Below are 26,201 nucleotides of genomic sequence, written 5' to 3' on the forward strand. Positions count from 1 at the left end.
AGAGTTTACAGGGAGAAAAATAAAGTCGGCATTCTTTACTACTTGTCCACCATTACACTCCCCAGGTAAGCTGGTAAGTGGCTATTTATGTGACAGTTTTTTAATGACTACCCAATTCCTTCCTGTGGCCGGAAATAGCACATTAGTTAAAGCACTGAGCCTGTAGATTATAGCAGTTACAGGGACACAGTTTGGATCAAAAACAAAATCAATTCTGCTTCTGGGCCGTTGACACTTTGTAGCTTCTTCTCACCATTCAGTGTAAAGCTTCTAAGGTTCTTTTTAAGCATTTCCCTTTCTCTGACTTTCAACTGTTAAAATCTTAATGGGTTTGCCCTGGATACTAAGGGCACACCTGCTTTAGCAATGGGAAGAAAGTAATACAGGAGTTTTCCAGATAATTTGAGTAATTACCTTTGGCTTTGCACTTAAGTGCTGACATATAGCGCCTTTCATTTGGCGGCACCAGTTTAGTTGCTATGTCGTGTCCAACTCTTGCAACCCCATATACTGCCTGCCCGACTCTTCTGTTCATGGGATTCTCCAGGTAAGAATACTGGAGTGGGTTGCCATTTCCTTCTCCAGGGAATCTTCCTGACGCAGGGATGGAACCCTGGTCTCCTGTGTTGCAGGCAGATTGTTAACTGACTAAGCTACAAGGGAAGTCCCTTTCCTTTAGTGCAGAAAAATACTGAGTTGAGGGTAAGGGTAAGTTTGTCAGAGGGACTGGAGTTTAGTTATTAAACATTTTCTTTTGTAAAATGAGTACACTCTTGGTCTAGCTGTGTTTCAGCCATTTCTTTAACTTTGGCCAAATTTCTTACCCATTAAATCTTGACTTTCCTTTTAAATAAATCTGGAAAATGCCCTCAGTCTCTCTCTATTTCCCAAGGCTCTTGAGGGCCCAACTGTTACCTTTATGAATAAAAATACTGGTTAAATCAATTCATGAAGACCTCAGTGTACTTATAGTCATCCCTTGGTATCTGTGGGGTATTGGTTCCAAAATAACAGCAGATACCAAAATCTGAGGATGCTCAAGTGCTTTATACAAAATGATGTTTCCACATCACCTGGGCACATCTGCATATCCTCCAAATCATCTCTAGATTACTTATGATAACTAATATAAACACTAAATGAATAATTGTAAATACAATGTAATGCAATGTAAATAGTTGCCAGTGTGCTGCAAACTCAAGTTATGCATTTTGGAACTTGCTGAAATTTTTTTCCAAATATGTTCAATCTGTGATTGGTTGAATTTGCAGAGGTAGAACCCACAGATACAGAGGACTGTATTGTTAAATGGAGATTTAGTGAGCCCAAACTTCAGCTACCTCACTGTGGGCATCACAGGTGGGACATAGAAAAGTATAAGCCTTGGTCTGGGCTTTTCTTTTAGATTTATTTTTAACTGGAGGATAATTGTTTTACAATGTTTTATTGCTTTTGGCCATACAACAACGTGAATCTGCCACAAGTTTACATATGTCTGCTTCCTCTTGAGCCTCCCTACCACCTCACCCCTTCCCACCCCTTTAGATTGTCACAGAGCACTGGGGCGCGGTCCCTGTGTTATGTAAGAGCTTCCTATGAGCTCTCTGTTTTACACATGGTAACGTATATGTTTCAGTGCTACTGTCTCAGTTCGTCCCCCCTTTCCTTCCCCTTTACCATGTCTATAAGTCTCCTCTCTATGACTGCATCTCTGTTCCAGCCCTGCAAATCGGTTCGTCAGTACTACTTTTCTAGATCCCATATATGTGCATTAATATATATTTGTTTTTCTCTTTCTGACTTACTTCATCCTGTGTAACAGGCTTTAGGTTCACCTACCGCACTAGAACTGACTCAGATTAGTTCCTTTTTATGGCTGGATAATACTCCATTGTGTGTGTGTGTGTGTGTGTGTGTGTGTGTGTGTGCGCACGCGCACATGTGTGTGTGTGTGTGTATGTATATATTCTCTATCCAGTCATCTGTTGATGGACATCTAGGTTGCTTGTGTGTGTGTGTGTGTGTGTGTGTGTGTGTGTGTGTGTATAGCACTACTTCTCTATCCAGTCATCTGTTGATGGACATCTAGGTTGCTTCCATGTCCTGGCTATTGTAAATACTGCTGCAATGACCATTTGGGGTACATGTGCCTTTTTGAATTATGGCTTTCTCAGGGTATATGCCCAGTAGTGGGATCCTTGGATCATATAGTAGTTTTATTCCTAGTTTTATTTTTTTAGGTAATTTCCATACTATTCTCCATAGTGATCAATTCACACTCCAGTGCAGTATAGTTCCCTTTTCTCCACATCCTCTCCAGCATTTATTGTTTGTAGATTTTTTGGTGATGGTCATTCTGATTGGTGGGAGGTGATAGCTCATTGTAGTTTTGATTTGCATTTCTCTCATAATGAACAATGTTTAGCTTTTTTTTTTTTTAACATTTTCATGTGTTTATTGGCCATCTGTATGTCTTCTTTGGATGTCTTTTTAGGTCTTCTGCTCATCTTTTGATTGGGTTATTTGTTTTTCTGATATTAAGCTGCATGAGTTGCTTGTAGAGATTAATCCTTTGTCAGTTGCTTCATTTACACTTATTTTCTCCCATTTTGAAGGTTGTCTTTTCATCTTGTTTATGGCTTTCTTTGCTATGCAAAAGCTTCCAAGTTTAATTAGGTCCCATTTGTTAATTTTTGTTTTTATTTCCATTACTCTAGGAGGTGGGTCATAGAGAATCTTGCTGCAACTTATGTCAACGAGTGTACTGCCCATTTTCCTCTTAAGAGTTTTATACTTTCTGGTCTTACAGTTAGGTTTTTAATCCATTTTGAGTTTATTTTAGTGTATGGTGTTAGGAAGTGTTCTAATTTTATTCTTTTACATGTAAGTGTCCAGTTTTCCCAGCACCACTTATAGAAGAGATTTTCTTGCCATCTTTGTCAAAGATAAGGTACCCATAGGTGCTTGCATTAATCTCTGGGCTCTCTATCTTGTTCCATTGGTCTGTATTTCTTTTGTGCCAGTACCATACTGTCTCATGATTGTAGCTTTGTAGGATACTGTGACGGAGGAGGCAGTGGCACCCCACTCCAGTACTCTTGCCTGGAAAATCCCATGAACGCAGGAGCCTGGCAGGCTGCAGTCCCTGGGGTCGCTGAGAGTTGGACATGACTGAGCAACTTCACTTTCACTTTTCACTTTCACGCATTGGAGAAGGAAATGGTAACCCACTGCAGTGTTCTTGCCTGGAGAATCCCAGGGACGGGGGAGCCTGGTGGGCTGGCGTCTATGGGGTCGCACAGAATCAGACACGACTGAAGTGACTTAGCAGCAGCAGCAGCAGTATAGTGTGAAGTCAGAAAGGTTGATTCCTCCAACTCTAGTTTTCTTTCTCAAGATTGCTTTGGCTTTTCAGGATCTTTTGTGTTTCCATAAAAATTGTGAATTTTTTTGTTCTGGTTCTGTGAAAAATGCCATTGGTAATTTGATAGGGGTTGTATTGAACCTGTAGATTGTTTGGGGTAATACAATCATTTTCACAATATTGAATCTTTCAATCTAATGAACATGATATCTTTCTCCATCTGTTTCTTTCATCTTTGATTTCTTTTATGAATGTTTTATAGTGTTCTGTATACAGGTCTTTCGTCTCCTTAATTAGGTTTATTCCTAGGTATTTTATTCTTTTTGTTGCAATGATGAATGGGATTGATTCCTTAATCTCGCTTTCTGATTTTTTGTTGTTAGTGTAGAGAAATACAAAGGTTTTCTGTATATTGATTTTGTATCCTGTGACTACTAAATTCATTGATTAGCTCTAGTAATTTTCTGATAGTATCTTTAGGATTTTCTATGTCTGTTGTTCATCTGCAAGCAGTGAGAGTTTTACTTCTTTTCCAGTCTGGATTCCTTTTATTTCTTTTTCTTCTCTGATCAACATGGCTAGGACTTAAAAAACTATGTTGAATAATAGTGGGGAGAGTGGGCATCCTTGTCTTGCTCCTGATCTTAGAGAAAATGCTTTCATTTTTTTCACACCAGGTGGCACTAGTGGTAAAGAACCCACTTTCCAATGCAAGAGATGTAAAAGAGAGATGCAGGTTTGACCCTGGGTTGAGAAGACCCCTAGAGGAGGGCGTGGCAATCTACTTGAGTATTCTTGCCTGGAGAATACCATGGATAGAGGAGCCTGGCAAGCTATAGTTCATTGGGTTGGAAAGAGTCAGACATGGCTGAAGCGACTTGGCATGCACACACAAGAAGAATGATGGTTGAGGGTTGTCCTCTATAGCCCTTCTTACATTGAGCTAGCTTTCTTCTGTGCCCATTTTCTGAAGAGTTTTTTTTTTTTTTAAATCATAAATTGGTGTTGAATTTTGTCAAAAGTTTTTTCTGCATCTTTTGAGATTATCATGATTTTTATGTTTCAATTTCTTAATATAGTATGTCACATTGATTTGCATACATTGAAGAATACTTGCATCCCTGGGATAAACCCCGTTTGATCATGGTGTATGTGTTGCTGGATTCTGTTTGCTAGTATTTTTTTGAGGCTTTTTGCATTTGTGTTCGTCAGTGATACTGGCTGATAATTTTCCTTTTCTGTGATATCTTTGTCTGGTTTTGGTATCAGGGTGCCAGTGACCTCATGGAATGAATTTGGAAGTGTTCCTCCCTCTACAACTTTTTGGAAGAGTTTGGGAAGGACAGGTGTTAGCTCTTTGCTAAACATTTTCTAGAATTCACCTGTGAAGCTATTCGACCCTGGGATTTTTTTGGGGGGGCAGGGGGGTGGGGAGCGGATTTTTGATCACAGTTTTGAATTCAGTGCTTGTGATTGGTTTGTTCATAATTTCTATTTTCCTTTTTCAACCTTGGAGGTTTGTACTTTCCTAAGAATTTGTCCCTTTCTTCCAGGCTGTTCATTTTATTGGCATATAGTTGCTTGCAGTAGTCTCTTATGATCCTTTGTATTTCTGCATTGTCTGTTGGAACCTTTCTTTTTTCATTTATAATTTTGTTGATTTGAGTCCCCTCCTTTTTTTACCTGATGAGTTTGGCTAATGGTTTGTCAATATTTTTTTTCTTCTCAAAAAACCAATTTGTAATTTTATTGATCTTTGATATTGTTTCCTTCATTTCTTTTTCATTTATTTCTGCTCTGACATTTATAATTTCTTTCCTTCTGCTAACTTTGGGGTTTTTTGGTTGTTCTTTTTCTGGTTGCTTTAGGTATAATGTTAGATTGTCTATTTGATGTTTTTCTTGTTTCTTGAGGTAGGACTGTATTGCTATAGACTTCCCTCTTAGAACTGCTTTTGCTGCATTCTATAGGTTTTGGGTCATTGTGTTTTCATTGTCATTTGTTTCTAGGTATTTTTTGATTTCCTCTTTGATTTCTTCAGTGACCTCTTGGTTATTCAGAAGTGTATCGTTTAGCATCCATATGTTTGTCTTTTACAGCTTTTTCCCTGTAATTGATATCTAATCTCATAGTGTTGTGACTGGAAAAGATGCTTGGTATGATTTCAGTTTTCTTAAATTTACCAAGTCTTGATTTGTGACCCAAGATGTGATCTCTCCTAGAGAATGTTCTATATGCACTTGAGAAAAAGTGTATTCCTCTGTATTTGGATGGAATGTGCTGAAGATACATTAGGTCCATCTGTCCTAATATGTCATTTTAGACTTGTGTTTCCTTATTAATTTTCTGTCCATTAGTGTAAGTGGGGTATTAAAATCCCCTACTATTGTTGTGTAAAATCCCCTACTATTTTTGATTTCCTTTTTTATCTCTGTTAGTCTTTGTCTTATGTACTGAGGTGCATAAATACTTGCAGTTGTGATGTCTTCTTGGATTGACACTTTGATCATTGTGTAGTGTCCTTTCTTATCTCTTATAATATTCTTTATTTTAAAGTCTGTTTTGTCTGATATGAGAATTGATACTCTGGCTTTCTTTTGACTTCCAATTGCTTGGAATATCTTTTTTCATCCCCTCACTCTTAGTCCGTGTGCATCTCTTGGTCTCAAGTGGGTCTCTTGTAGACAGCATATATATATGAGTCTTTTTTGTTTTTGTATCCATTCAACCATTCTGTGTCTTTTGGTTGGAGCATTTAATCTATAATAAATTTAAACTAATTATTGATATATATGTTCCTGTTGACGTTTTCTTAATGTTTGGGGTTTGTTTTTGGAAGTCTTCCTTCTCTTGTGTTTCCTGCCTAGTGAGGTCCCTTTAGCATTTGTTGTAAAGCTGGTTTCAGTTCAGTTCAGTTGCTCAGTCATGTCCGACTCTTTGTGACCCCATGAATCACAGCACGCCAGGCCTCCCTGTCCATCACCAACTCCCGGAGCTTACTCAAACCCATGTCCATCGAGTTGGTAATGCCATCCAGCCATCTCATCCTCTGTCGTCCCCTTCTCCTCCTGCCCCCAATCCCTCCCAGCATCAGGGTCTTTTCCAATGAGTCAACTCTTCGCATGAGGTGGCCAAAGTACTGGAGTTGTTCAGCTTCAGCATCAGTCCTTCCAGTGAACACCCAGGACTGATCTCCTTTAGGATGGACTGGTTGGATCTCCTTGCAGTCCAAGGGACTCTCAAGCATCTTCTCCAACACCACAGTTCAAAAGCATCAATTCTTCAGTGCTCAGCTTTCTGTATAGTCCAACTCTCACATCCGTACATGACCACTGTGGTGCTGAATTCTCTTAACTTTAGCTTTTCTGTAAAGTGTTTGATTTCTTCATTGATTTTGAAAGAGATCCTTGCTGGACAGAGTAATCTTGGTTGAGTAAATTTTTCCCTTTCATCACTTCAAATATATCCTGTCACTCCCTACTGGCCTGCAGACTTTCTTCTGAAATATCAACTGTTAATTTTATGGGGTTTCCCTTGTATGTTACTTGTTGCTTTTCCCTTGCTGCTTTTAATATTTTTTCTTTGTGTTTAATTTTGTTAGTTTGAGCTATATGTGTCTTAGCATGTTTCTCCTTGGGTTTATTCTGTATGGGATTCTCTGTGCTTCTTGGGTTTGATTATTTCCTTTTCAATGATAGGAAGTTTTTGACTATAATTTCTTCAAAAAATTTCTCAGACCCTTTACTTTTCTCTTTTTCTTCTGGAACTCCTATAATTCAAATGTTGCTGCAGTTAATATTACCTCAGAGGTCTCTGCAATTATCCTCAAGTTTTTTCATTCTTTTTTCTTTATCCTGCTCTTTAGCAGTTATTTCCACTATTTTCTCTTCCAGCTCACTTATCCATTTTTCAGCCTCAATTATTCTATTTATTTCTTCTAGAATATTTGTAAATTCAGTAATTGTGTTGTTTGTCACTGTTTGTTTATTCTCTGTTTCTTTTAGGTCCTTTTTAAATGTATTATATGATTCTTACGTTTTCTCCCTTGTATTATTGAGATTTTGTATCTTTACTATCATTACTCTGAATTCTTCTTCAGGCAGTTTGCCTGTTTTCTCTTTGTATATTTTGTCTTGTGAGTTTTTCGTTGTTCTTCATCTGCATAGTATTTCTCTGTCTTTTCATTTTATCTAACTGACTGTTTTGGGTTTCCTTTCCCCAGGCTATGGGGTCATAGTTCTTCTTGCTTTTGGTCTCTGCCCCTGGTGGATGAGGTTGGTCCAGTGGCTTGTGTAGACTTCATGTTGGGAGGGACTTGTGCTTGCATTCTAGTGGGAGGGGATGAGTTTTTCCCTCAGGTGGACAGGGTTGTTTGAGGTGGTGTGTTTGGGGTGTCTGTGGGCAGCCTCTCTGCTTATGTTTATGTTTATGTTCTTGTCTTGCTGTTGTCTGAGTGAGGCGTCCAGCGCTGGGCGCTGCAGACAGTTGGGTGGTGCTGGGTCTTGGATTCAGGTGGAGACCTTCTTGGGAGTCTCACTGATTAATATTCCCTGGGGTCAGGAGTTCTCTGGCAGTCTAGTGTCCTGGACTCAGACATCCCCTCTAGAGACTCAGGCCCGACTTCTGGAACCAAGATCCCACAAACTGTTTTGGCAATAAAGGGTATTAAAACAAACAAGCAAACAAACAAACCCTGAGAGGACAAAAAAAAAAAAAAAAAAAACCCAAAACACCAAAACCCCAAAAAGAACCCCCCCAAGCCAACTAAACACCAAAAACTCTTCCCCAAGAAACAAAAAAATGAAGCTGAAACAAAACGGTAAAAGCAAATTCAGACAAAGAGAAAGAAAAACAAATGAACATGCACAGACACACACACACAAACGAAAGCAAAACAGTCTAAAGAAAATGAGGTACAAGAGGGTGACTGGTGAGTAAAGGAAACCAAAAATGATATCAACCAATTAAAAATAAAATTAACAACAACAAAACAAAACTAACTAAAACAGAAAACAAGACCAAAGCAGAGTGCCAACTGAGGAATAAAGCAAAGAAAGCAAACAAACAAACATGGTGGGAAAAAAAAAGAAAAAAATAGGAAAGTAAAGGTAAATAGAAATATGTAAAAGAAGGTCTACATATATTAAAGAAAAACTACAATCAGAAACGGCTTCCCAGGTGGCTCAGTGGTAGAGAATCCATCTGTCAAGCAGGAGATGCAGGTTCAATCTCTGAGTCAGGAAGATCCCCTGGAGAAGGAAATGGCAACCCACTCCAGTATTCTTGCCTGGGAAATCCCATGGACAGAGGAGCCAGGTGGGTATAGTCCATGGGGTCACAAAGAGTTGGATACAACTTAGCAATTGAAAAACAAGCAACAATAAGAAAAAAACGCCCCAAAACAAACCTCATACAAATACATAGAAAGCCAAAGTAGAAATATATAAAAGAAATTTTAAAAATGTTATTAAAAAGTTTCCAATAGCCTAAATAGAGATAATAATAATAAAAAGAACAACCACAACAACAGAGGAAAAAGAAAGTGAAGAACATCTAGAATCAACTACAGAATGAATCAAAATAAGAATAATATTTTTCTCAGATCTCAGCTGTCAGTGTTCTTTCTGCTGCTGTGAGTCACAGTCCACCTCTGCCTCCCTAGGAAGCCTTCCAGCACTGGGGAGGGCTCATCTCTGCACCTTCTGTGGGGTCAGCTCAGACTCTAATCTGACCCTACTCCTGCATGTGCTTGCCTCCATTGTCCACAGCTGCCAGAGCCAGAGCTTTTTCTTTTGTGGGAACAGTCGTTGTCCTTTTGTATATTCCATCAACAGAGTCTACCTAGTTGATGACGTGGATTTAATCTGTAACTTGTACAGCTAGTGGAAAGATTCTGATCCTCTTCCTTAGGCAGTCCACCCCTGGAGCTCAACTGTAGCTTCATCCCTCCCTCACATGTGGGTCACCCACAGGAGTTTGCTCCTGAGGCTGCCCTAGAGGACTTCGGTCTGTCCAGTGAGGACCAGTTAGAGGTGGTGTGGCGGCTTGGGTCGTGGGGACCCTGGCCATGCCCGGTGCACAGGGTAGCCAGAGGCCACAGGTGCAGGAGATATGGTTCTATTAGGATTCTCTTCTAGCTCTTGGCAGCTGCTGCTCAAAGGACCTGCCCGGCTGGTCCTTCTGTGTCGCGCAGCCCAGCAGGCACTCCAAGGGCAGCCCTGGCTGGGGTCCTTCTGTGTCGCTCAGCCCAGCAGGCACTCCAAGGGCAGCCCTGGCTGGGGTCCTTCTGTGTCGCTCAGCCCAGCAGGCACTCCAAGGGCAGCCCTGGCTGGGGTCCTTCTATGTGGCTCAGCCCAGCAGGCACTCCAAGAGCAGCCCTGGCTGGGGTCCTTCTGTGTCGCTCAGCCCAGCAGGCACTCCAAGGGCAGCCCTGGCTGGGGTCCTTCTATGTGGCTCAGCCCAGCAGGCACTCCAAGGGCAGCCCTGGCTGGGGTCCTTCTATGCGGCTCAGCCCAGCAGGCACTCCAAGGGCAGCCCTGGCTGGGGTCCTTCTCTGTGGCTCAGCCCAGCAGGCCCTCCCAGGACTAAGCTCTCTGGAGTCTTTCTCCATTGGTCAGCTGCGTGTGGAGAGAGAGGCTTCAGCGATGGCTCCTCCCTCTGTGTGTGACTCAGCAGTAGCGCCTTATCTTCATGGCTGCCCGGCGTTCCTCCAAAGGCACTCCCCGCCGCGGATTTCTTTTCTCCCGTCCTTTCCGGCCCCGCAGTCAACAGCAGCCCTTGCCCCCGGATTGCCCTCCAATCCCCATTCTCCAGCTCCCAGCCGCTGCGCCTTCTGGTGGATTCCCATCCCTGTCCGGGGTATGTAGGGCCCCGGCATGGATCAACTGTGTGGTTCTCACTGCACTGAGACGATCACACATTGGCTGCTTTACTCTCTGATGGCTTCAGATGCTTCTCTTCTGTTCTAACCAAATGCCCTGGATTCAGGGATTGCCCCCCTGCTTCAGCTCCCCCGTCCCTGGCTGCAGATTGGTCCTGCTCTCTCTCATCCTCCTTCTTCCTTCCTTCCTTTGTCCTACCGAGTTTTTCATGGATAGGTATATTCCTTTAGGGTGGTCAGGGACTCCTGCTAGTATTCACCTTTTGCTTGGTGAGAAATTCTGCATCTGAAGATGTATTCTCGATGCATCCATGGGGAGAGATGTACTCCACCATCTTGTTGACCTACTTCTCCATTGTATTGTCGACCACCAGCCTAGGCTTTTAAAGACCTGTTAAGCTAGTTTGGATGAGATCATGAGATACATTATTATAAAATGAATAATACTGATCATAGGAACTAAGGGAAGGGACTATTGGATGGAAATGGCCTGTGGCATCCAGGAAGTGAGATTTGGTTAGCTTGACTGTGGGAAAAGGTTTTGATGATAGAAAGGATAAGAATATTTTTTTTTTCCTTTCTGAAGGGAGGGGTATTAGGAGCAAATGATCAGCTTTGGCTTTTTTCAATGGTTTAAAAAAAATGGTGAGGAAATCAGGGCAAGGCAGAGCTGTGGTACTAAGTTTGAGATAAAGAATGAGACTTTCAGTTGATAAAAATAAATGCTGTTTATTTATTGTTTTTGGAGTTTCATGCTAATGCTTTGCTGTGAGTTGTTCAGGCTGGAGACTGATTCAGATGAAGAGCAGTTGCAGAGCACTGGGAAATGAGCTGCAATCTGACATAAACTCCTGCGACTAGTGTGATGTAGCCCCCAGGTTCCCCTGAGGCAACCCAAGGAAACCTGTAAGGCTGGTAGGAAATGTGATACAGATAGAATGGTGTGAACATTCTGTTCACTGGAGTGTTCCATTAGCCAGCAAGTACCATGCTTTTGCAGATGTTAGATTAGGAAAGATGAGGTGAGCAAAAGTCAGTGGTGTCCAAAGTTCTGTTTAGGATACTTAAGTACAAATTTATCATAGTTCAGTTCAGTCGCTCACTTGTGTCCAACTCTTTGTGACCCCATGAATCGCAGAACGCCAGGCCTCCCTGTCCATCACCAACTCCCGGAGTTTACTCAAACTCATGTCCATCGAGTCGGTGATGCCATCCACCCATCTCATCCTCTTGTCATCTCCTTCTCCACCTGCCTCCAGTCAGTCCCAGCATCAGGGTCTTTTCCAATGAGTCAACTATTCACATCAAGTGGCCAAAATATTGGAGTTTCAACTTCATCAGTCCTTCCAATGAACACCCAGGACTGATCTCCTTTAGGACGGACTGGTTGGATCTCCTTGCAGTCCAAGGGACTCTCAAGAGTCTTTTCCAACACCATAGTTCAAAAGCATCAGTTCTTCTGTGCTCAGCTTTCTTCACAGTCCAACTCTCACATCCATACATGACCACTGGAAAAACCATAGCCTTGACTAGATGGACTTTTGTTGGCAAAGTAATGTCTCTGCTTTTTAATACACTATCTAGGTTGGTCATAACTTTCCTTCCAAGGAGTAAGCATCTTTTAATTTCATGGCTGCAATCACCATCTACAGTGATTCTGGAGCCCAAAAAAATAAAGTCTGACACTGTTTCCACTGTTTCCCCATGTATTTCCCGTGAAGTGATGGGACCAGATGCCATGATCTTAGTTTTATGAATGTTGACCTTTAAGCCAACTTTTTTACTCTCCTCTTTTACTTTCATCAAGAGGCTTTTTAGTTCCTCTTCACTTTCTGCCATAAGGGTGGTATCATCTGCATATCTGAGGTTATTGATATTTCTCCCAGCAATCTTGATTCCAGCTTGTGCTTCTTCCAGCCCAGCATTTCTCATGATGTACTCTGCATATAAGTTAAATAAGCAGGGTGACAATATACAGCCTTGACGTACTCGTTCTCCTATTTGGAACCAGTCTGTTGTTCCATGCCCAGTTCTAACTGTTGCTTCCTGACCGGCATATAGGTTTCTCAAGAGGTAGGTCAGGTGGTCTGGTATTCCCATGTCTTTCAGAATTTTCTACAGTTTATTGTGATTCACACAGTTGAAGGCTTTGGCATAGTCAATAAAGCAGAAATAGATGTCTTTCTGTCTTTCCAACAACACAAGAAAAGACTCTACACATGGACATCACCAGATGATTGACACCGAAATCAGACTGATTATATCCTTTGCAGCCAAAGATGGAGAAGCTCTATATAGTCTGCAAAAACAAGACCGGGAGCTGTCTGTGGCTCAGATCATGAACTCCTTATTGCCAAATTCAGACTAAAATTGAAGAAAGAAGGGAAAACCACGAGACCATTCAGGTATGACCTAAATCAAATCCCTTATGACTATACAGTGGAAGTGAGAAATAGATTTAAGGGACTAGATCTGATAGACAGAGTGCCTGATGAACTATGGACGGAGGTTCGTGACATTGTTCAGGAGACAGGGATCAAGACCATCCCCATGGAAAAGAAATGCAAAAAGACAAAGTGGTTGTCTGAGGAGGCCTCACAAATGCTGTGAAAAGAAGAGAAGTGAAAAGCAAAGGAGAAAAGGAAAGATATTCCCATTTGAGTGCAGAGTTCCAAAGAACAGCAAGGAGAGAGAAGAAAGCCTTCCTCAGCAATCAATGCAAAGAAACAGGAAAACAGCAGAATGGGAAAGACTAGAGATCTCGTCAAGAAAATTAGAGATACCAAGGGAACATTTCATGCAAAGATGGGTTTGATAAAGGACAGAAATGGTATGGACCTAACAGAAGCAGAAGATGTTAAGAAGAGGTGGCAAGAATACAGAGAACTGTACAAAAAAGGTCTTCACGACCCAGATAAGCACGATGGTGTGATCACTCACCTAGAGCCAGATATCCTGGAATGTGAAGTCAAGTGGGCCTTGGAAAGCGTCACTATGAACAAAGCTAGTGGAGATGATGGAATTCCAGTTGAGCTATTTCAAATCCTGAAAGATGATGCTCTGAAGGTGCTGCACTCAATATGCCAGCAAATTTGGAAAACTGAGCCATGGTCACAGGACTGGATAAGGCCAGTTTTCATTCCAATCCCTAAGAAAGGCAATGCCAAAGAATGTTCAAAGTACCACACAATTGCACTCATCTCACATGCTAGTAAAGTAATGCTCAAAATTCTCTAAGCCAGTCTTCAGCACTATGTGAACTGTGACCTTCCAGATGTTCAAGCTGGCTTTAGAAATGGCAGAGGAACCAGAGATCAAATTGCCAACATCTGCTGGATCATCAAAAAAGCAAGAGAGTTCCAGAAAGAATTCATCATAACTAACATATATCTGACATATTCTGTTCTCCTGTTTACTAGGAGCTTCTACTTCAGACCTTCTACTTCAGGGGTATCCACTTACCCACTGACACTTTCCAATCTGTCAGGGACTGCAAGTTATACAACCACCCATCATCCAAGGCTGTCCGTGATTCACAGGCATCACCAAAGGAGAGACCTTGAGTGCCACTGGTGCACTTGAGTTTCCTAACTGGTTTCAGGGTCCAGTGACCTCAGGGCATCCTCCGGATAGTTCTATGGTAGACATCCAGAGTAAGGGACACTGGAGAATCCAGGCTGTAGAAAGTAGCCTCTGGCCTATACATCCTGTCATCTTCTGAGATGTCGTTTTCTGCCATGGTAGCCAGGGCAATGAATCTAAATCCCAGGTCCGTCCAGGGCATTCCTGGAATTGGACACTTCAGTGGCTGCTGGCCACCTACATGCCAAGCTGGGAGATAGGGTTCTTTATGTCATGGCGTCTTTCCCTCCTCGTCTCTCATTTAATCTCCAACAATGCAGAATTGCTTGGAGTTCCTAGCCACTCCTTCTCCCGGCATCACACCTCATGCTGTTCCCTGCCTCTCTGGTTCAGGCACTTCCCCTTCTTTCTGCCTGGGCTATACCTCCCTCTGGTTAGTGCCTTCTTCTGCACGCCCCGTTTGGAACATCGTTTCCTCCAGAAAAACCTCCTCTGCCCTCTTTGGTGCTCCCGCTCTGCGCTCCCGCAGCATCTTGGGTGTTCTTTCACAGTCACACCCACCCCCTTTTATGAAAAGCACCTGTATAATATCTTCTTCCCAGTCTCATTACAAGCTCCTCATGATCAGAAACCACTTATTTGTAGTTCACAAAACAGTGCCAAGAATATTGTAGGCATATGTAGATGTAGATGTTTAGTAAATTATTGAGCTGAAAGACAGGAAATATGAAATGTAACTTTAGAAGAGTTAAGAGACTTGGAAAACAGACACCAGTATGAAAACATTTGCTATAATTTGCCACTGGTAAGATCTTTAGACTTCAGAGAGAAAGAGTCAGAATATGTTTAGTTTTTATAGTAGTCTAGAAGAACATATAGTCTAGCAGATTATTGTTTTTATCTCTTGCCTTTGCTTCTACTGAATGGAAGAGAGAGAAAGGCATAAGAAGCAGTGGTCCATCAGATAATGAGCTATCCAACTGTATTGCCGTATGAACTAACGCCCTCCCCGCTGTTCTTCTTAATGGCACGTTTTTATTTGTAAAGCTTTATGGCCTTTGCCCTATTCTTTCTCTATCCTTTCCTTTCACGTATTGAATTAGTCATATACTAAATGATGTCTGCTCTTAAAACCAAGAGACCAGAGGTTAAACAAACTCAATTAGAAATGAGAAATGCACGCTTCTGTGTGCTTCTTAATAGTGCAGAGTTTCTCCTTACTACTCTCAGCCTTCAGAAAATAAGCTGTTATATAATTTTTTAAGCTAAAAGCATATCAGAGCCCAGATAGTGTAATGGTGATGATAGAGAAACACTAGTGGATTTAGTAGCCAGTTTCTTCTTGGAGGGGATGGGGCTGAGAAAAAAACTGAATCTGGCTTGATGAAGTGAACTGTCTTCCTATCATAATGAAGAATAGATAATATGTCCTAAATATGGTAACCTGCACAGAGGCCCAAGTAGCCTGACTCCACTGAAGAAGCACAGAGATCATTGTTGAAGATGGCTTTGAGATCAGCATTCCCTGATTTCACAGCCGGGGAATTTCAGTCTGTTCCCTGTGAAATTCATTCTCTTGCTCTGTTCATCTTCACTCTTCTGGTCTGTGCCTCGTCATAGACTAAATAACAGAGGGAAATTATGTGAAGTCTTTAAGAGATGAAAGACTGCAAAAGGTTAAAGGACTCTGTGATCAGTCTTCTCAATATCTTTCTTAGTAAAGTAATATTTGTTAATATTTAAAAATTATATGTCTCTCTCCTCAGCTTTCCAAGTAGCTCTAGACTTGACAGTAGAAAGTAAAGCAGAACAAAGGCTATGCTTCCAAAGAGGGCCAAGGCATTGAATTGTGCCCCTGTTAGACTCTAACATTGTTGAATTTGTTGAAATCTCAGAAGCTCTCCTGCTGTATGCTTGGTGATAAGTCTGTTTTTGCTGTGCTTGGGATTACAGGGGTCTCTGGAACATTATTACACAGATCATTACTCTTAAGTCTCTCCCCTAATACTGAAACTTTAGAAAAAAAAATATGTATACCTAACTTAAGGGTTGGAGAAGGCAATGGCACTCCACTCCAGTACTCTTGCCTGGAAAATCCCATGGACGGAGGAGCCTGGTGGGCTACAGTCCATGGGGTCGCTAAGAGTCGGACACGACTGAGCGACTTCACTTTCACACATTGGAGAAGGAAATGGCAACCCACTCCAATGTTCTTGCCTGGAGAATCCCAGGGATGGGGGAGCCTGGTGGGCTGCCGTCTGTGGGGTTGCACAGAGTCGGACACGACTGAAGTGACTTAGCAGCAGCAGCAGCAACTTAAGGGTTAGTTTACATATTATCTTATTGGTTGATCCTCCTGCCATGTTTCTGCATTATAGTGATTACTGTACTACTCTGGTCCCAAGGAGGTATGGTATATAGATATAGTTTCTGTTTTATCCTGTTTAATTCTAGATTTAGACACATCTCTGTAGTTTAGAATTGAAGCCGATGTTAACCAAGTTCTGCAAGTACACATATATTATAAGGCTGTTACCTTACTATAAGAAGAAATGATTGTGTAAAGGTCTCCCATGGGAATAGGTGTGTAAGAAATACCCAAATTGCAGGACATAGCTGCTAAGGTAATAAACAAGGACTGAATGGAAATTTGCTTTTGTTGTAATTTGGTACATTAAATGGAATTTGGCTTTAAGATCACTAAATCCTGTCCTCCTTCTATGTGATGGAAAATGTTGCTTAGTAACTTGTTTTTTTTCCACAATGCCACTTTAAATTAGCATTCCAAAGGGTTTGGAAGTATGGGTTGTATTCATGTGACTTTCTTGGAATAACTAGGCTCTAACCAAAGTAGCATAAATAGTCATCTATTGATACCTGAGTGTATATAAGATATAGAATGATAGTAAAGTGGAGTCAAAGCTAATCCTGTCAGAGAAACATTGATTTTTATCATGAAGAATTTGTTCACATGTGGTGAGATTATGCGATTTATGTATATCTTTCATTCTGAAAGCATTTGAGCTTCCTATTTAGAATTTGTGCATATTTGAAATTCAGACCCATTTTCGCTGAAGCATAGGAGCCATCATTAAAGCTAAGGATAGGAGTAGCTGATATTCCTTAAAGAAAGAAATATACTATTTGTTCATCTTACTGAGCTCTAATAATCATCATATTTACAGGTCAAATAACTTTGAAATTAGGTTAAAAATTTAGCTATGTTGGTCAGATGATAATTTGTATGCTGTTGCTCACACTGTTGATTTTTTGTGTATTTGTTTCTTTTTAGAATCATGATACATGATTTGGGCTTTTGATCCTTTTGTGTTTATATCCTTATGTATATAAATTTACATATATATTTTTATTATATTTATACATGTAATGTAATATATATAACTTATATATATTAAATTTATATATGTAAATTTACATACATGTAAATTTAATATATGTGAATTTGCACATATATGTAATTTTTATGCAAATATATAAATGACTCCATGTTTATATGTGTGCATGTGTGTATATATAGTGTATATACAAAAGCCTGTCTATGTTACAGTTGGTAGATCAACAGATGCCTGGCTGTAATTGGAAAACTATTTACAGTGCTGTATCTGATCTTAGCTAGCTAATATAGTGAGCATGGGCTTTATCAGGGGTTGATTAGGTTTGTTCAGTGGTATTTGGCCTAACAAAAGTGAAAGTGAAAGTTGCTCAGTCATGTCTGACTCTTTGCGACCCCATGGAATTCTCCAGGCCAGAACACTGGAGTGGGTAGCCTTTCCCTTCTCCAGGGGATCTTCCCAACCCAGGGATCAAACCTAGGTCTCCCGCATTACAGGTGGATTCTTTACCAGCTGAGTCACAAGGGAAGCTGTGTAACAAAGTGAACTTAATTAGTAAAGGAAATGTTTGCAAAGTATATTTTCCTACTTGGATCTCTCCGCCCCCATAATTGTGTTTTCGTCCCCTAAACTGAATCCTTGAGACTAAGCACATATGGCTGAGAAAGAGCCAGGGCTGGGGAGTTGGAGGCAAGGTGGAGAGTGTAAGAGGGTAATCAGGGGAGTGGGTCAGGCCACTGTGAGCAGCAGGGATCTGCAGTAGATGAGTGAAACTATCAGCAAGCAGAAATCGGGGGCCCAGGGATGTTGGAGTTTGGTGGGAGTGATGTGAGAAGAGGGCACATAAGGGAAAAACTGAAAAGTCAGGGTCACATCAGGAATCAGCTGACAGAACCCGAAAGGGCTCTGACCCCCCTGGATGGCTGACTTGGGGCATCAGAACTCCTGGCTCCTGGCGTTTCAGTGCCCGTTGTGGTCTGGCCAGGAAGCTTCGGAGGCACTGCCCGTCAAGTGTGGGAACCAGGTGCAGGGTGTGGGCCCGCAGAGCCCACTTGTAAAAGCAGGTCAAGGGTGTGTCTGCCTGAAAGAGAAAGGGAGGTGGCCCGGAGCGTGCTGACACCTCGGAGAGGGAGGTTAAGGACGAGTGGCAGCACAGGCAGAATCAGCACTTTGCTGAGCGTCCTGTTTCCGTGACTCACAGGCCTGGCTGCAACTCACCAGTCTTTTGGGCAGTAAAGCCTCCAGGCCAGACTGGGGAATGAGTCAAGGGCCCAACAAGCCTTTTCTTGCTTGGTGGGGTTATCACAGCTCTGTTCTCGTGTTTCTCTGCCCATGAACCCAGAAGGTGGTGTAGAAGAGCTTCTGTATAGGGGATACAGAGAGAGGTTTCAATGTAGAAGCTGCTATGTAATTTACATTCTGTATAAAAATTTCAGTTCTCTTTTTTGGTTTTTTTGTGACCCCCTCCCCACCAAAAGTAGGTCTGTTTACAGGGGAGTATCTTGGAATAAATAATATAAATGATGATTAACCCATGAGAGAAGTGTGGTTTGTGATCATGTAAATAGTTTTGCTCTATATTTACATATATACATTTAGATATTTAAAAATATTTAAAGGCATGCATATAGAATAAACACATATGCATATATGAAAATTTATACTGGTTAGGAGTTTCCATTAATTACTGTTTTAACTCACTGTTTGGTCCTTTTTTTAGACATAAGGACAAAATTACTTTGTTTTTATTTTTACTTATATTATGAAATTAGATCAATTTATAGGAAAGAAGAACTAATTAACCTTACAGTCTCATTATATCTTCAAACTCATTTCTAACTATGGGTCTATTTGTCAATATATTTAGTTTTTAACTTAAATTATTTCTTACATATTGGCATGTAGTGATATGATTCATTTCGTATTTATTTTTAATAGCATTAGTATATAGTGATGTAACATTGTGATTGTAACTCTCTTATTCTTGACCATTTGGGTCAATAATATTTTTATTTTTCATTACTGAAAACATAGCTGGTGTAAACATTTTAAAACAAATTATCTTTGTGTTGTTTCCTTGAGGCATTTTCCCCAAAGTGAGATTAACAAGTCAAAGGGCAGGAACAACTTTATAGCTTCTGTTACATGTTGCCAGATTGTTTTCTAGAAAGATGGAGCTCATTTGCAACGCCACTATCAGTGTATAATGCACAGGCCCAGTTTCAGATAGTTTAGACAGTCTAAGCACACATGAGAAGTATAATTACATTTCTACCCCGAGGCCTTGCTGTATAGATAGCTCTCATAAGTAAACTCAATATATGAACTTTGAGATTATCGAATTAATATAAGTATAGAGCTAATTTGCTCTTTAGAATGTGGAGCTTTGAAGGGGTCTTTGGGGCTGGAGAGCATCCTGTATCGAGGTGGTGCCCCCTTTTGAGCGAGTGTGGTACTGCGATCCACACTGTGAGACTTTGTCAAGGTCACAACCCAGGGAAAGTAGGACAACAGACCCCAGTGTTTCTCACAGTGAGGTCCTCAGGCTTGTGAGGGGTCCTGGAGGAGTCCATGGAGGTTGGGGGGGCACTCTGCAGTCCATGCAGCCAAGAAGAGGGGATGGCCATTGGGAAGACCTAGGCCACAAGTCCCCGAGCTGTGCATGTCCTGGGTGACTGCTAACCACAGCCTTCCTCATTGAAACTATCAGCTCAAGGGTTTTGGGGGTAATGTTTTCGGCATCACCCTGGCAGTATTTTTAATTTTATAATGGAAGCGATGGAGATTACAGATTCTGTAGAAATATATTCATCTACAAGGATAACTAGCCTAGTCTATAAATGTTCTTTTACTCTGTTTCAGAAAGGGGAAAGACTTAGACATTTCCCTGAGAAATAAATTTCCCTCATTGCTCATGCGTGCTGACGTAGCCTTCTTTTTTGCCAGTTTCCGCAGTGACTTGCAAAAATTCTGTAACCTAAATACCAGAACACGTAACAGCATGTCCTAGAACTGGGCCAGGAGGGTAAGACCGAAGTGAAACATATTCCACAGAGTGTGTGGTTCAGAAAGGCAAAAAGGAACAACTTAAAGTCATTGTAAAATGCTTGAGAATTAACATGTGTATACATTTTAAAGGAAGTGAATTGAATGGATATTTATCATAGAAATTCCAAGTCATAAAGTTTAATGGAAGCTGAGATATAAAATTGTTTTAATTTTCAGGTACCAAAGTAGAAGTTAAGTGTTGATGGGTGGAGAGAGGTAGGAAGCGTTAAAAGGCCAGCAGTTAGGGAGAGAAACACCTAGACTGTCACATGAGATTGTTTATGTTTTAATTTCAATAATTTTTTTCTTTTTTGGTGGTACGTATAAATATATAAAACAAGCTCTGCCATCTTTATCATTTTTAGTCAGTGGCATTAACTACATTCATAGTGTTGTGCACCCATCACTATTACTTTCAAAACTTTTTCATTACCCCAAACAGAAACCCTGTGCTTTAGGGATTTGTTTTGTAATTGGTTAGCTCAAAAATTTTTTTCTGGCTTGAAAAAATACACCATTCAAACTCTTCATGCTTAAAATTTCAACATATGCCATGCGTTAGGGGATCCTTCTAGGTACATGTCTCAGGGCCATCCGTCTTCTCTCCTCCTTCCTATGATGCATGCTTTACTGAGGAGGGTGCCCATGCAGGAGGGCAGGAGGGCTGTCGGGGGCATGTGAGGAGCTGCATTCTGTGGCTGAAGGCTTCAAATCAGTGCTATTTGTAGGGGAACAACGGTAGTCCTGCTGATTTAATGTATTTTAAAATTTAAAAGCTGTATTATGTTCTTGACAGCTTAAAAAAAATTCAGAACTTGTCATTACTTTGAACACAACAGCTATTACTATTTTTATGTATTTTTTTAGTCTTTTTTCACTTTCATATTTTTGATGTAGTTGATCATGATGAGTCTAATTGTATACAATTAACTTATTTTTTCATTTAACATATCACTTACAGTTTTGTTTTTATTAAAATTTTGCTTAATAGTCTTCATAATAATAGGCCCAGAAATGTATGCAGCTTAATTTACATAATCATATCACTTTCTTTGACATTTAGGTTGCCAACATGTGTAACTATGTTAAATGAACAACTTCAAACATCTTCTTTCTGTAGGTTTTAACCCCTTCATTTTATTCTCATGAGAGGGAGATGCAGAAGGCTCACATATCTTTTTTCCCCCAAACTTTAAACTTTTTATTTTGTACTGGGATGTAGCCGATTGACAATGTTGTTGTAGTTTCAGGTGAACAGTAAAGGGACCCAACCGAACATGTACACGTATCCGTCCTCCCCTAAGTCCCCCTCCCATCCAGGCTGCCACATGGCACTGAGCAGGGTTCCGTGTGCTATAAAGTAGGTCCTTGTTGGTTATCCATTTTGAGTATAGCAGTTGCTCACATATATCTTGTTGGGGGTCATGGCTCTTGCACTTTCCATGAAGATTTGGTACAGTCAGCAGCAGTATGTTTTTGTAAGCTATGGTAAACATCAGATGGATGACACATGTTTGATTTGGTTACAGGTTGTGAAAATCTTAGAGAAGCATGACCCCTTGAAGAACACCCAGGCAAAGTACGGGCCTGTCCCTCCAGACGAGGCCAGTGCCGTTCAGAACTATGTGGAGCACATGCTGTTTCTGCTGATTGAAGAGCAGGCCAGGGGTGCTGCCATGGGGCCCATCCTGGAGTTCGTGGTCTCCGAGAACATCATGGAGAAGCTATTCCTTTGGAGCCTGAGGCGGGAATTCACCGATGAGACGAAGATGGAGCAGCTCAAGATGTACGAGATGCTGATCACCCAGTCCCGCCAGCCTCTGCTGCACCACAAGCCCATTCTGAAGCCCCTGATGATGCTGCTGAGCTCCTGCTCGGGGACAGCCACCCCCACTGTGGAGGCGAAGCTGGTAGTCCTGCTCAATCAGCTCTGTTCCATTCTTGCCAAAGACCCATCCATCCTGGAGCTCTTCTTCCACACCAGTGAGGACCAAGGGGCTGCGAACTTCCTCATCTTCTCCCTTCTGATCCCCTTCATTCACCGGGAGGGGAGCGTCGGCCAGCAGGCCCGGGATGCCCTGCTCTTCATCATGTCTCTGTCCGCCGAGAACAGCGTGGTGGCTCGCCATATCGTGGAGAACACCTACTTCTGTCCCGTAAGTCTTTCTCGCTGGCCCCTCTGCCTCCTGCTCTTCTCCTCTCTTGGGCTGATGAGAAATACTTTTTTTAAAAGCTTCTTTAGATTGTTATTTGCATCTCTTTTGTGCTGAAAATCTTGTTTCTTGTTTTTTTTTTGTTATTGTTATTTGTTTGTTTTTGGCTGTGCTGTGTGGCATGTGGGATCATAGTTCTCCCACCAGGGATCAAACCTTTGCATTGGAAATGCAGAGGTTTAATGAATATTTTTCCTTTTTTTTCCAGCAATCTGTTCTTGTCACCTTCTATAGAAGGATGTTTAGAGGAAATATTTTGGAAGGAGGAGAGGAATTTAAGTTGAGATGCTCTATGGCTGAGCAATGTCAGCTTGAAATAAGCCAATAGAGGAAACTATATGTGTTACTGTTTCTTGGTTCATTTGTGTTGGGTTAGGAGCTATTTTGTTTTTTTCTAAAAGCATCTCCTGAGCAATTTGTAAAACCTGCTCATCTTATATTCTTGGCTTTTCAGGTTGGTTTTGAGCCAATGAGTCATGGCATATGGTCAGACCCCTCACAGCAGGCTTCACAAATTAATTTGTTTCCCAGCAAGATAATGACCAAAATTGTAAATGCAGAGCACTGATTTTATTTTAAAAGGAGAAATACATATTTACAGTTTGAAGTAGCAAGAAGTCCTCTACTCTGTACGGTCCCTTAAGCGTATGTTGGTGAGCAACAGAGAGTAAGGCCTTATGTGGATGCCTGAGGAGTCAGGCCCAGTCATAGGCCTGGAAAATAGTTGGGACTGTCTGAGGCTCTCACAAAGCTATACGCCTCTGATTGCTTTATGCGGTTAGTGTCACCTTGGGAAGGGGTATTTAAACAACAGATTTATGGATTTGTAGAGTTCCATAGAATAGCAAAGAGAGATAAAAAAGCCTTCTTAAGTAAACAATGCAAAGAAATAGAGAAAAACAATAGAATGAGAAAGAGTAGAGATCTCTTCAATAAAATGAGAGATACCAAGGGAACATTTCATGTAAAGATGGGCTCAATAAAGGACAGAAATGGTATGGATCTAACAGAAGCAGAAGATATTAAGAAGAGGTGGCAAGAATACACAGAAGAACTATACAAAAAAGATCTTCACGACCCAGATAATCACGATGGTGTGATCACTCACCTAGAGCCAGACATCCTGGAATGTGAAGTCAGGTGGGCCTTAGAAAGTATCCCTATGAACGAAGGACTGAAACAGCAAGGACATAACAGAAGCAGAAGATATTAAGATATACAGAAGAACTGTATAACAATTATCTTAATGACCCAGATAACCACGATGATGTGGTCACTTACCTAGAGCTGGACATCCTGGAATGTGAAGTCAAGTGGGTTTTGGAAGCATCACTATGAACAAAACTAGTGGAGGTGATGAAATCACCTCCTATTTCAAATCCTACAAAGTGATGCTGTGAAAGTGCTGCACTCAGTATGCCAGCAAATTTGGAAAAGTCAACAATGGTCACAGGACTGGAAAAGTTCTGTTTTCATTCCGGTTTCAAAGAAGGGCAATTCCAAAGAATGTTCAAACTACCATACAATTGCACTCATTTCACATGTTAGTAAGGTTATGCTCAAAATCCTTCAAGCTAGGCTTCAGCAGAATGCGAACTGAGAACTTCTAAATGTACAAGTTAGATTTAGAAAAGACAGAGAAACCAGAAATTAAATGGTCAAAATCCATTGGATCATAAAAAAAGCAAGGGAATTCCAGAAAAACGTCTACTTGTGCTTCATTGACTGTGCTAAAGCCTTTGACCTTGTGGATCACAACAAACTGTGGAAAATTCTTAAAGAGTTGGAAATAGCAGACCACCTTACTTGCCTCCTGCAAAACCTGTATGCAGGTCAAGAAGCAACAGTTAGAACCAGACATGGAGCAATGGACTGGTTCAAAATTGATAAAAGAGTACGTCAAGGCTATATGTTGTCACACTGCTTATTTAACTTATATGCAGGGTACATTATGTGAAATACCAGGCTGGGTGAATCGCAGGCTGGAATCAAGATTTCCAGCATGGGAGATGTGGGAGATATATCAACAACCTCAGGTATGCAGATGATAGTACCCTAGTGGTAGAAAGAGAAAAGGCACTAAAGAGCCTCTTGGTGAAGGTGAAAGAGGAGAGTGAAAAAGCTGGCTTAAAACTCAACATTCAAAAAAAAACTAAGATCATGGTATCTGGTTTCATTACTTCCTGGCAAGTAGATGGGGAAACAATGGAAACAGTTGCAGATTTTCTCTTCTTGGGCTCCAAAATCCCTGCAGATGATGACCGCAGCCATGAAATTAAAAGACACTTGTTCCTCAGAAGAAAGCTATGACCAACCTAGACAGCATATTAAAAAGCAGAGACATCACTTTGTTGACAAAGGTCCATATTGTTAAAGCTATGGTTTTTCCAGTAGTCATGTACAGATGTGAGAGTTGGACCATAAAGAAGGCTGAGTGCCAAAGAATTGATGATTTTGAACTGTGGTGCTGGAAGAGACTCTTGAGAGTCCTTGAACTACAAGGAGATCCAACCAGTCAACCCTAAAGCGAATCAGTCCTGAATATTCATTGGAAGGACTGATGCTGAAGCTGAAGCTCCAATTCTTTGGCCACCTAGTGTGAAAAACAGACTCACTAGAAAAGACCCTGATGCTGGGAAAGGTTGAGGGCGAGAGGAGAAAGGGGCAACGGAGGATTAGATGGTTAGATAGCATCACCGACTGGACATGAGTTTGAGCAAGCTTTGGGAGATAGTGAAGGATAGGTAAGCCTGGTGTGCTGCAGTCCATGGGGGTCACAAAGAGTAGGACACGACTTAGGAACTGAACAACAGATCTTCTGTTTTGTAAAATGTTGAGCAATGGCTATTTTTATTTTCCTAACCCAGTGAACATCTCCAGTCTATTTCCATTATGTATTATTTTTACTGATCATCTCATTGTGTTTCTTTATAAACTGTATTGTCTTAAACGTGCCTGATTTTGCCAGAATAGTGTGTAAGACCATTAGTGAGTTTTATAGGAACAGGCCAGGCAAATTGCCATAAGTAGATTAGATTCATTGTTAATGAACACCATGTGGGTGGTTCTTGACCCAGAGCGAGGGTATTTAGAAATGTATGTGGGGTGTGTTTGGTTGTCAGGAGACATGGGGGCCTGGAAGGGAGGTCGTCTGGCCTTTAGTGTGCAGGGGCCAGGGATGCTTAATGTCCAGTAGTTTGTGGAATGGTCAAGCACAGCAAAGAACTGCCTTGCCCCAGGTGCTAATAGCTATGCTAGTGATTGACATGCTGTATTTGGCTTTGAGGTTCAAGAGTAGCAATCTTCTTTATAATACTAAATTCCTGTCTTTATTAATAAACCAAACAAACTGAGGTCACCGAAGTGTCTGATGAATATTTGTTTTAGGGGGAACAAATGAGTAAAAATTTTGAGAAATAGAGTTAAGTTCAGGGCACCATATGTCTCTTTTCTTCCAGCTTTTGACCAACAGAATCAAAAATTGCAGAAAGTGTGTGTGTGGGCTCAGTCACTCAGTCATGTCCAACTCTTTGTGGCTCCATGGATTGTAACCCTCCAGGCTCCTCTGTCCATGAAATTTTGTAGGCAAGAGTACTGGAGTGGGTTGCCATTTCCCCCAAAGACCGAGAGTCAGGTGGGAAGTAAAGAACTGATTCCGTTCATCTGTGCCAGCATAATAAATCTCCTTTCCTTATTTCCTTCAACAGAATTATAAACTAGATTATAAATCCTTTTAAAAGAACATACCTTTAGGCAAAAGT

At 41.2% G+C, this 26,201-nt stretch overlaps 1 protein-coding gene across 2 annotated transcripts in view; it reads left to right on the top strand.

Moving 5' to 3' along the window:
• Positions 1-26,201, top strand: part of FHIP1A (FHF complex subunit HOOK interacting protein 1A) — a 292,970-nt gene that overhangs the window by 177,208 nt on the left and 89,561 nt on the right. For both annotated transcript variants that reach the window (XM_061142495.1, XM_061142494.1), the window contains one exon: positions 21,757-22,383. In XM_061142495.1, coding sequence (XP_060998478.1) covers positions 21,757-22,383 — 627 coding nt within the window. The remainder of the gene's footprint in view (positions 1-21,756; positions 22,384-26,201) is intronic.

The sequence above is a fragment of the Dama dama genome, chromosome 5, assembly GCF_033118175.1.
Source record: "Dama dama isolate Ldn47 chromosome 5, ASM3311817v1, whole genome shotgun sequence".
NCBI lineage: Eukaryota > Metazoa > Chordata > Mammalia > Artiodactyla > Cervidae > Dama > Dama dama.